The 12,590-nt window shown below is 33.1% G+C and overlaps 1 protein-coding gene across 1 annotated transcript in view; it reads left to right on the plus strand.

The window, feature by feature from the left end:
* LOC108694819 (methyl-CpG-binding domain protein 6-like) overlaps positions 1–5,888 on the plus strand; it is a 7,843-nt gene extending 1,955 nt beyond the window's left edge. The window contains exon 2 of the mRNA XM_018204493.1: positions 2,470–5,888. Coding sequence (XP_018059982.1) covers positions 2,470–5,877 — 3,408 coding nt within the window. The 3' untranslated portion in view covers positions 5,878–5,888. The remainder of the gene's footprint in view (positions 1–2,469) is intronic.
* The last annotated feature ends 6,702 nt before the right edge of the window (positions 5,889–12,590 follow it).

Raw genomic sequence — 12,590 nt, forward strand, 5'->3', positions numbered from 1 at the left:
TATATTGATGGATTACGTGTGAGCTATCTTAAGTCCTGTACTTATTGTATTGGCCTAATCAAACAATATTATTTTAAAATTTATTTTGATGATTGTAGATTGGATTGCAGAAAGTGAAAAGAGAAGTTTCGTTGTAATTATTAGTATTGTATTATAACTGTGCATTAAGTTTGTGTTTAAACTTATTATGATCAGATTATTTCTCAAAATTATGCATGTTCAAAAAATAAAAATTCTTTTAATAACGTTCATGAATATTAAGGATAAGCAATTAATAAATTTCGATAAAATAATTTGCATGTTATTAATTAAATTAATTTTATTTATTTTTATTTTTATATCTCTAGAAAATTACTGATAAGTAAATTTAATCGGTCATCGATAGAATATAAATTGCATGAAAAATTAGTTGCATATAATACATATCAATTATAATTATTTGCATTAACTGTAAATAATTATATTATAACCGATTATAAAACAAATCATAATAATAAATCATAATAATAAATCTAAAAAAATTTGATAAAATTGCAAGTATATTAAAAAGTATAATTATTTATATCTACAATAAAATTTCATTTTCTCATATCTTTTTTAGCCATAAATCCTTACATTTTGAGCTGACTTGAAACACACACGTTTTATAATAAATAATGAATAAATAATGAAATATCATAATAAGAAATAAGACTGTAGTAATATCCTCAAAAACGTAATTATTTGAAGCGGCAATCATTGCAATACATTGCCGGGTTGCAAACATTTCCCGTGGTCTTTGGAGAAAGTACGGTTGATTATGTTAGCCTTGCATCTCGGCCATCGTGCCACTTAAAAGAAACCAATGGTTTCTTACCGGCATTGACAGACAATGAGCTTGTATGTTCTCACCGCTTCTTCTTATCGGCCTAATATTTTATAAAAGAAACATAGAAATACTATTAACTATTACAATTATTGCAAAAAATTATATTATATATAATTTGTCATAATATTGTTAGAACAAAATGCTACCGTGCGATAATTATCATACAAGTAATTACAAGTATAATATTTTAATAAGTATAGTTTAAAAATATATGTAATATATAATGTTATCTAATACTCAATTTTTTTTATATATTACAATAGAATTAGGAATTTTGAAATGTTATTATAACGGATATATTTACTAGTATAGTATTTATTAATGTAATAGTAATCTAATGCCGATTACTTCACATAATACGTAGCATAAATAATAGTTTCTTTTGCAATAGATATTTATGACGAAAATATATGCACATTTTGCGCATTCTAGTTTTATGTATCATGGAAAGAATACTTCAATAATCGTTTTAATAATAATAACCAATCAAGAGAAATGGTTTTTGTAGAATATTTTTTTTTTATAAAACATGCATTTATGTATCTTTTTTCTAAATTACTAACACACACACACACACACACACACACACACACACACACACACATACACACACACAGACACACACACACACACACACACACACACACACACACACACATATATATATAAAACAGTTCTTTGCTCTAAAAATTGCCGCTTTTGTATTAAAAATAACCAAAGTTAGCACGTTAAAAGAAATCTCATTTATTCATTTTTCGTAATTCCTCTTCATGCAACACCTGCTATTCCGCTTACAATTGACGTAATTATTCACTCACATGCACGCTTCCCTAATATCCAGAATGTGTAAACGTGGCTTTACATAATTTTCACATACGTTGAGATGACTTCCCGGGCTTAAGCGAATAACGAGTTCTCACGGCCTCCAATATGGCTACAATAGCGAGCATGGGTGATCTTCATGTGTTCTGCGAAACTATTCTTAAGCGTCCAATGAACTAATTAGAACACGTATAATACGGATGTTTGAATGAATATGTGCAAAACATAATTATTTCTCTTTCATTTTCAATAATAACACAAAGGAATACAATACAGTGTTTATACAAATATAGTATTTATGTAGTGTTTACACAAAGGAATATAGTGTTCAGTAAAATATAGTGTTTATCTATGTAGCATGCATTTGATTATAGATATGTAAAAAAAAATTAATAATTTTAACATAGTATTGAAGATGACTTAAGAATTGCAATATTTATAGTATTAAATAAACAATTATTATTTAATTAATATATGTATATATATATATATATTCTACATTAAAATATATAGTAAAGTTGTTTAAATAAGTACAAGAAATTAAAAGAGTAAAATATGTAAAATTATGTTAGCTTTATTACGAAATAGTAATGTTTCTATTGCAATTAAAATTTCTGAGAGCTTGAGCATAATATATTATTATCTTTACATAAGTTAACTTTATCCCACGACTTTATTTTCAATATAATCATACATAATCAGTGTGGAAAATAAAAAAAATATTAATTGCAATAGCCGATTCACTTTCCCCGATTCTAGTCATTCCGTTCTGCTTTTAGATGCTATTCGCGCTGTTCTGCGTCCTGTTAATTGGACACCATGTACAAGCGGTAGTCAACAAGGCGACCTCGCAAGTACCGTTAATCAAAGAAGAAGAAAAATCTAAAGCTGAAGACCGAATAATGAATACTTTTGATTTTCCATCTCACGAATATGGTCTATCGTTGGGATCTTTTAAAGGACCAGCGCCAGTATATGGGCCGCCAGAATTAGTCGGCAATCTTGGACCGACGCCTATTTATCCACCGCCACCTCCGGAAGTGCCACCACCTATATCATTTGATCCTTTGGTCATTTCTTACGGACCACCACGAAATATCAAACAGCAATATGGATTGCCGAAACAAAGTTTTGGTTTGACAACGTCTCTTTTTTCTAAACCTATTTACGGCCCGCCGAAACTTCATTATGGATTACCAAAACAACATTTCACGCCGCCATCGTTTCCACTTCCGCCGTTCAGATCACCAAAACCTCAATACGGTTCGCCATTGAAGCTCGTTGCTACATCGAATCAGCAATATATACCGCCGTCCAAGCCAGGTCATGGACCACCTATTCCTATATCGCTTGAGACTTATGGTCCACCACCTCCGAAATTAGCTATTCAATTTAATCCTCTGCCCAATGACGAGTACGGACCACCGCCGCCGCCCGTATCTGTGCCGCAACCGCAATACGGTCCACCAGCTAGTGATTTATACGGACCTCCGCCGCCAGCACCTCCGCCAGGAGTTCCAGCGCCACCCACACCCCCTGACATAAAGTACGATGGATGGCAGCCCATCGCAGGATCGGCTACCACTCCTAATCAAAGTGGTCCTCCGACAGATACATATGGTCTTCCTCTCGAGGCGAAGCATAATCATGCTGAAAGTTCGTCAGGATCGCAATTATCTCACGCTTCATTGAGCGCTTCAATGAATGCAAATGTGCCCAGCGATTCTTACGGTGTACCATTACAAAATCCCGAAGATCAAAATCTAAAGACATCTGTGCACGAGTCCTCGGCTTCCTCAGAGAGTAACGGATTACCGCCGCCGCCGTTGCCACAGAATGAACCTTTGCACAATAATCAAGGTCCAGGGGTTATTACTACAACCAGTCAATCCGATCATCAATTTGGTCGACAACAATTCAACTCGCAGTACGGAGCGCCGGATGTCGAACTCGTGTCCATTGTAAACTCAGTAGGAATTGAATTGTTGCCTACAACTGGTGTTTTGAATACGGACCTCTCAGGTTTATCAGATGGTACTTCTGATATCTCATCGTTTAATCATATCTCAAATTCGATAAATTCTGCACCTTTTCATCCGGAGTTGACAGCAAATAGTGGCGGAGATTCTCATGGATCCCATGTTAATGTTCTAAGCGGTGGTGGAGATTCTCACGGATTTCGAAATATAGGAAATGATCTATCCTTGCAGCAACTTCCGCAGCAGACGCCATTGAATGATTATGGTCCACCTTTAACTGCTACTTTTGGAAAGCCTGATAATATACCAAGAGTACCTTTGCTTTCTCCTCCACCTTTAAATTCTTATAGTGTACCACCTCTTTCCTCTTACTCACCTAATGGTCCATATCCTGCGGCACATGGAGGACGAGGTTCATTGTTTTCATCATTCGGAAGCTCTTTCCACAAGCCGAGCTTGCATTCTCATCGACTTCATGGTCCGTTCAGGCCACCGCCAATTCCTGTTGGTTCTTTGATACCACCACGAAATCGAGAACCGATTAAATTCAGAGAACTAATACCAACAGGACTATTGTCAAATATTAATCGATATTTGCCGCCACCAGCAAAGCAGCAATTACCGAATCTTCATGTGCCAATATCTTTCCGTCATACATCGGGACCGAGCAATTTATTTTCAGGCTCTTTTGGATCGTCTGGTTCATTTAATATACACAATTTAAATTCACCAATTGCCGCACCTCATGTTCAATACGGAACACCATTATCATTCAACGATTTTAATACACCAGCACCACACTTAACTTATGGAGCACCTAATTTTGGCCCATCGCCTTCTTTTGTTTCAACATCTTCCGGATTTGGTAATCTATACAACGGAATTAGTAATACACTGACAACTTACGGCACACCAGTAGTAAACGCGCCATTATCAATCGGTGGCAGTTACGATTGCAATTCCTTGCAGCCACTCTTGCCCGTGAACGGAGCGTATTCGAGTAGAGGACCGTCCGAAGAGCTACCTTTAAGCGGTAGTTTACCTTCAGGCGGAGAATTGCATTCCAGCGGAGAGCTACACTCGAGTGGAAGCTTATCTTCAGGTGGTGGAGCGCCCTCGAGCGAGGGGCTATCGTTAGGTAGCGGATTACCCGCGCATTCTAGCGGTAAGCTACAACTCGGTTTTGAAAATGCAGGAGCTCCCGCTGGAAATGTGGACAATCACAATCCAGTTTTTACGGGAAATGATTTATCCTACGTCAACAATCAAAATTCCATTTTTGCAGATAATATACTGCCACTTGAAAAACCACTTGATAATTTTCTGGGGGGACCTCCAGTGAGCACGCTGGATTTGGAACATAATGAACAGCCGAAAATTAATTTAAAAGACAGCTATGGTAATCCTATAGGACTAACTTACGATTCGTCCAACGAAGCAAGTGATACCAGAGCGGTTCAAACATCTACCGCAGATGTTTCGAACGAGCTTTCCATGCATTTGCCTAGTCAGTCGCGTAATATCTATCCTGCAGCAGCGTTGCTTGAACACGATTCAGGACTTTCAGCTGAAGCGCTGATAGCACGTTGGACCTCGCAAAGCTTCAATCAAGAAAAAAATATCGAATCGAATGAGGTGGACGCTAATCAATTTCTAAAAACAAGTGAGGGTAGCGAGGCACTGTCTCTAGCCCAGAAATTGACAGCTGACAATGCCGATGGATTTGAAATTCACGGTTCCAAAGGGACTTATAAATTACAGATACAACCAGCGGATGGAGGATTGGGCACTGAAAACTCGGATGGTAGCATCAGACACGATCAGGTGTTATCCAATGGTCTTCTTCAGAACATACTAGCTGCCATAGAGGAACCTATAGAGGAAAATAGCGTTACACAATTTCAAGGTTTATCACAGGCTCAAAAATTGAATAAAGCTTACAGTCCTGATTTGTCACAAGAAACTGATATTACTAATCACTTTATCACCGTGGATAATCAAGCGCAAAACAAGGGACTACAAGATCGAGTCGAAAAAGTTAGTGATAGAGATGAAGATAGGAAAGATTTAAACAATCAATCATCAGTAGCTTTATTCTTTGATACTAAATACGGACAAGTGAAAAAAGAAATTAGGTCGGTGTCAAAAAATGAGACGCAAGTCATGAGGGAAAACAAGCAGAGCAACAATAAAACAAAATCCTCGTAAATTAAATCATAAATGTGTGCCTTTTAAAAATATTTTTCTTAATACTGCCTCACAATTGCCCTGATTTTCTGCAAAGATTTGTCGATTTTCACTTCCGACGAGAGAAAACAGATACCGCTGCTAACGTGATGCCATTTACTTTCTTTGCTTGTAAGTGATCATCAAAATCTATCAGTAAAATATCGATCTTTTATTAAAATTGTGTTGTAATATCTGCAACACAATTTCAAATATTTTTTGTATATTAAATACGTTACAAAAAATATATTTGGCACGAAACGCAGCTGTGTTTCTTGATAAGAACATATAATATTTTCACATTATAAATTCTTTGGTATTTTTTCTTTCAAATGTATGACCACAAGCATAAACGATTATTTTTTCATGTATTAATATATTACAATTTCTATCTTTTTTAAAATTGCGACAAATTAATCTTTCGCAATTCAATATTGAAACTTTCTAATATTTTTTTTCTAATTGTTTTCTAATTGTTTTTTTTCTAAAAATTTTTTAGAAAAATTGTTCTTTTTTCTAAAAATTATTCGAACGAAGACATGAGATTACGTAATTGTGATAGCAGAATGCTCAAGAAACATTTAAAATATCTGATCGACTGGAAACCGGAATTAGAAGGTATGAAAGGCACGAGTATAAAACGAAAGTTTATGCAATCCTTTTTATATTATTTTTATCCAAGCAAGCGAAAGTGATAATTATTTGGCCAGTATCGATAACGTTCTATTGGACGAATCATCAGCTGAACCTTTCGCCTCTCACCAAGATTATCGAAGCGATTGTAGGAAGAGACGCGAGTATCAATGACATTATTATCGTGCGAGAAGATTTCACTTCCATGAGTGCTGATCCTTTTTATCAAACGTTTGTTAAGATCCAACCAAGGATCCAGAACTCTCCGACTTTTCTATGTCCTCGCGTCAGTGGCTTATCTTACCTCGTTCATGGAAATCTCGTTGACTCGAGAACGAGATACGAATTATTTAATATTGAACAAGATTTTTGTCGGATTATGGATAATCGATGTCACCACAGTCCAATTAAAAAAAGGTGGCAAATTCTGGCATTCGCTGATCTCGCACAATGCATGAAAACATTAAACGCGGTACGACGAGCATTACGCGACGTTTATTAATACTTATGTAGGTCAATGGGTTACGGCACCTCTCTCGTGAAGTCTACAGTTAGTTATATGGTGTATCCGCGTAAAGTCACTTGGTCCGCCAGATAGATTGATCGACGGCCTCATATCTTTTGCATTTTAACCGAGGTGAAAGTTCAGAACCTCATATTTAATGATTAGGTGGAATAGAATCCGGTTCCTATGAGAATCTTGTTCCGAATGAAACTCGCATTGCTCGTCTCTGCGGACGCAAGCGCGTTATATTTGATTTTACATGCCTTTGTGACGATAACCGGCGGATGCAGATCTATTACCGTCTATCTTCTAGTCCGCTGTTAGATGCGTGCGAAGAAATACAATCATGTACACGTGTTTAGGGCGCGTATACGACGGAAACGCGGAGCAACCTCAAAACGTCGATTATTATCGGGCACGAGAGAACGCAAGCGATGTACGTTATTTCCTTCCGCCGCGTATTAACAATTTTTACGCGACTCAGGATTCGCAGTTCTGCGCGTAAGTTGAAAATGAGCCTGTCGTGAAAGCACATCGTTAAAATCCCGAGTGTGGCATAATCTTAAAGTTCTTGTATTTTTATGCCCTTTCGCCTGGCAAACGGTTATGCATAACTTGGTGTATTGCAGATACGTAAAATAAGTAGAGCGTATAGTTTTAAGAGACGCTCATTGTTACAAAGTACGCAGTGATGATACTGCCAAGCCATAAAACGCATCCACTTGCTCCTAACCCATATCCACCTTTTTTTTTAGAATCTTAATTTATATATACATTTTATTAGGATTTTAATTTATATTTTATATACGCAGAATTTTATATCCCATGAGTAATCAATGCATTATTCGCAGGATATAACAATCTTATTAGCTTGTATTCTTAATATACATTCCTTATGTAAATATATAAATACTTTGTAAATAGAGCTTAATTTTTATTTCTGTTCCCTCTTTCATCTTTCTATCCTATTCTAATTTATTATATGAGACATGATGAAATAATAAATGTGATAATAAAAATTGCAATGGAAATTCTTATATAATACATGCTTTTTTCTTTCTACATCATTAGTGTGTTATGTGATTTACTCTCTATTTGCAGTTGTGTGCTATACCAAGACCAGCCGTAAATATTGGCATTAGCAGTGTAGAATATTACACGTTGTTTTCGAGTCCATTTGCAGAGATTGGCCCGCCCTAATGTGGATTACAAGTTTGAACATCTGAAAGTGTTTGTCTCGAGAAAGTACTCAGCTAAATCGGCGGTCGCCTAAATACCACGAATTCTGGCACGGTGGAGAAACGGAAACGTATGAGGGAATTAGGTATCCGCCACTAAGTAGAATTACGGTTATGTAAATGAAACGCTATTGCTTCGTCTTCGGTTAGGAATGGTTAGTATCCAGATTTTCATTAAAATCGTTACTCGCATATTTTCTACGCGAATCCATTCGCCGTCAGTATTCATCAGCTTCTTTTCTCAGTATCTGCGTTGTTTCGTGCACGTTTCTTCTCTTATTTTCCACCACTTACTGTTTCGTGTTACAAGACAATACGATCATGAAACATCCTGTGTAATCTGAAACTGAAGCTATGAGAATATTCACACGTTTTCTGATATAAAGACGAGTTTGTTCGCATTAAACCAGTGGGTCACGTTGAGTAAAACTAATTGACGATACAGCAATAACATAATTTTAGTCTTTCATTGAATCTTCCAAAAATGCTACATTAAGATTAATTTAAATATTAAAATGTTAATATCGTTTTAATGTTTCTTATAAATCTCAATAATAATTATATATATTGTTAAACTTTAAAAATTGTTTATAATAACAATCTTCTGCCTTTAAATAATATATTATTATTAGACATAACTTCAATTTACACACATAATTTAAAAAAATATTATATATTTTTTTCTATGCAGTTGCATAATAAATAAAATAAATTATATTATTATTTAATGAAAAAGAAAAAAAAATATGTACAATTGCCATATTTTTATGTACATTTAAAAAGTACATTTAAAAAAATTGAAATTTTTTCTCAATCTTATGACAGATCAAATTTAAAATAAATTTAAAAAAATTTATTTATTATGATTATAACACGATTATAACAAAATTATCTTGTTTTTAGTTAAATGGATTGATGGATTACAATAGAATTACAGGATTACAGGAATGAATATATTTAGCGGTTAATGATAACTTCCCGAACTTGTTAAAATTCATCAAACCCGCATGAGACGTTAGAATTTGCTACCAGGAAAAGAGTTGATGCCTACAAAGACGAAGTGAATTTTATCAGCCTTCAAATGATCTCGAAGACGCGTAACGACTTCCTTCTCATGTAGTCCTAATCGTACGCTATATCGCGTGGTGTTACCGGTTTTTCGGAACGAGCTGGTGACGAGGAGGGATTGGAAGGGATCTCGAAGGAAGGTTTCAAGAGTTAGCCAGCGGGAACGTATGCATTTTTCGCCGAGCTCGGAAGTGCTTTATTTCCATACTGACGTCGTATCCGTACACACCGACAGTCATACTGATCTCAAGAGGCACGTTGTTGCCTTTTGGGCGATATATACGGAATATAAGGCAAGCCGACAGGCGGAGTCTCGGATGTATCGTTGCCGGTATGCCCGGCATAGCCCCATCGCCGAAGGCAAAATTGTCTTTCCTGTGAATAGCAAATAGTTGAGAAAGAGCGAGATCCTAAAAAAAGAAAATCTTCTTTCATGAGATTTTAGAGAAGATTTGGAAAATAACGATTTTTAAACCATTCTGTCTAAGGATATTTTTTTTAACTTTTCGCCGGCTTGGCTTAATTAGAATAATATCTTTTGTATAAGCGCTAAAAATTCTTCTCATGTCAAGTCGGAAGACACAGTTACGTTTATTCATTAATTTTACGTGCTTTTGTACATGTGCTATGTGTGGTCGCGATTTGAAACAATACATACCATGTAATTACAATCATCAAATTAGGAACATTCTCATGGTTTTTTCTTCCGTATCTGCATTTGAATAAAGTGGGTTTTTGCACACGATGTAAGTATCACAAATAATTATGCAGTTTATGTTACCATATCATAGATAATTATTGTTAAGAAAATTTTTAATTGTTTTTAAATAAATATGCAGATAATTTCTTTCTATAGTTTTAATTATAGAAAAATTATCACTTCTTGTAATATTAAAAAATTTTTTCAATATTTTAGTAATTAATTTATAAATTAAAGTAGTAAAAAATATAGAAAAAATATTGAAGAAGTAGCTAAAAATCTAGCTAGATATAAATCTACAATTAATTCTGTTGGATTATTAAAATTACACTTAAACATTAATGATAATGTTGCAAAAGATTTTAACATTCTAGCAATTAGTTTAACCATTTTACATAATTATTTTGATGGTCCAAATAAAATTATTTTTATATTTGTATTTTTATATTTGTACTAAAAAAAATAATGTTATATCAATAACATTATTTTAAATGAACATAATTTTGTTAATTAAATAATATTATTAACAAAACAAATATGTCATGCTTTAAAACTCTTGCTTTAAAATTTATTTTATTATTATATAATAATTTGTTTTTTTATAATAGTAATATTGTGAATCAATAAATACAAAAACAAAATTATTTTTAATTAAAATAATTAACTATTGATATAACATTATTATTTTTAGTATAGTTAAATTTTTTTATAGCAAAAACTATTTTTTTAGTATAAAACTTAAACAATTTCAATTAAAAGATTATTTTTTATTTGCAATCACATAGTTCGTATGGCAAGAAGAAACGTGGACCCAGCATATTTTTTGTTTACTGTTTGTTAACTTTATCCAATTCCAATAAATAATTTTTTATTTATTAGAATAACTGTAAATACTCTAATATTTTATTGAAAAATGTAATCGCTAGATGTAAAAAAATGAAATGGAGTGCCAATATCTGTATTTATGTTTATTGCATTTTCTATTTGACAGCCCATATTTTATGGAAAGAGGACGTAATAAATTTATAGTGAACAGAGAAAGGTGACAGGCGATGTGTATCGAACAGATTTGGACGATCTCCTGCGAGTGATTTGCCCTTTCTCCACAAGAAATTTCATTGGCATAAGAAAAAGAAAGTATAATGAAGAGATGCTTAATATTCTACTTTATAAAATGAATAAGAGAAGAAAAGTCTTATATTAATGATAATATCATATTAATTAAGAAAATAATAGTAATATTGTATCTTTCATTATCAATATAATGTTTTCAGTGAAAGTTTCCACATGATTGAATCTATATTTAATTAACAAACAAAATATTAATTTTTGTCTTTAATATTTTTCTAAGTTAATTATATTTGAAGATTAAAGTTATGATACCGTTATGCGCATTATTAATACCGGAAATCAGAAACAAATATATATACACAATAAAAAGGAGAAAGTATTAACTAACAAGTAAAAAATAGAATAATTTTATGCGTAAATTCTTTTAAATGAAAATATTGAATAGAATAATAATCTTTGTAGATTTTACGCTTACATGCATAGTTTTTATGTCGCGAGTTATTCAAAATTTGTAATAAAGAATTTTAATTAAATATGTTATCGGCATAGGCATTTATATTGGCACATTTGTGATCGCTTGTAATTGCAAAGATAACAGATATTTATAGATATGACACAATAACATCTTTCCACACTATATGCACATCTCCTAATTTGGTTAGCTAGATTAGTGACATGCAGTTTCGCTCGTATAATCAATTTATTGACGTATTAGCCTTCATGTGTGAGAGTGAACAACGATGATGTGATTATGTATTCCACGTAGCACTGCTTAAAAGGTAACGACTCACGCCTATGCGATTTATACGCAAATGTTGAAATCTTGCTAAGTGACAACATATGCAACCAGATTTTTTTTATAAAATGACATTAATATATGATCACTGCATCATATAACAAAGTATTGATAAACGTATTTTTTACACAATTTAACTTTTAACATTTAACATTTAACTTTCAAAATCTTTCATTAATCAAAAATAGATGATGAAATTATATTAAAATAAATTATTAATTCAAACAAGGATACTTTTTCTTATCGCAAAATGCAAGAGATTTACGTACACATATATAGATTATATAAAAATAAGTTTCCTTTGAATTAACATCTTAATACATTTGTTTAAATTACATTAAAGGAAATAATTTAAAGGAAATAATTTAGAAACATTTTTATTTGCAATCCCTCTGATTCTATGATTATACTTTAAACGAGAATGTGATGTAAATAAGATACATAGTGTACTATACATCTAAATAATCAAAAAAGTTATAGGTGTGAAACAAACCAATAAGAAAATTAAAGAAAAATAGAAGTGAGAAAAAAAAAGCTAAACTGAAAAAACAGAATGAAATATTGTTTATAATCGAAATAGAGAAAGAGAGAAGAAGAGTCAGAAAGAGAAATCTACGAGAAATTCCATAAAAATCGGTGAAATATGCATAGTACCGCGGAACGTGGGGAAGCGACGACGTCGAG

This window comes from Atta colombica, unplaced genomic scaffold (assembly GCF_001594045.1).
Source record: "Atta colombica isolate Treedump-2 unplaced genomic scaffold, Acol1.0 scaffold125, whole genome shotgun sequence".
Lineage (NCBI taxonomy): Eukaryota > Metazoa > Arthropoda > Insecta > Hymenoptera > Formicidae > Atta > Atta colombica.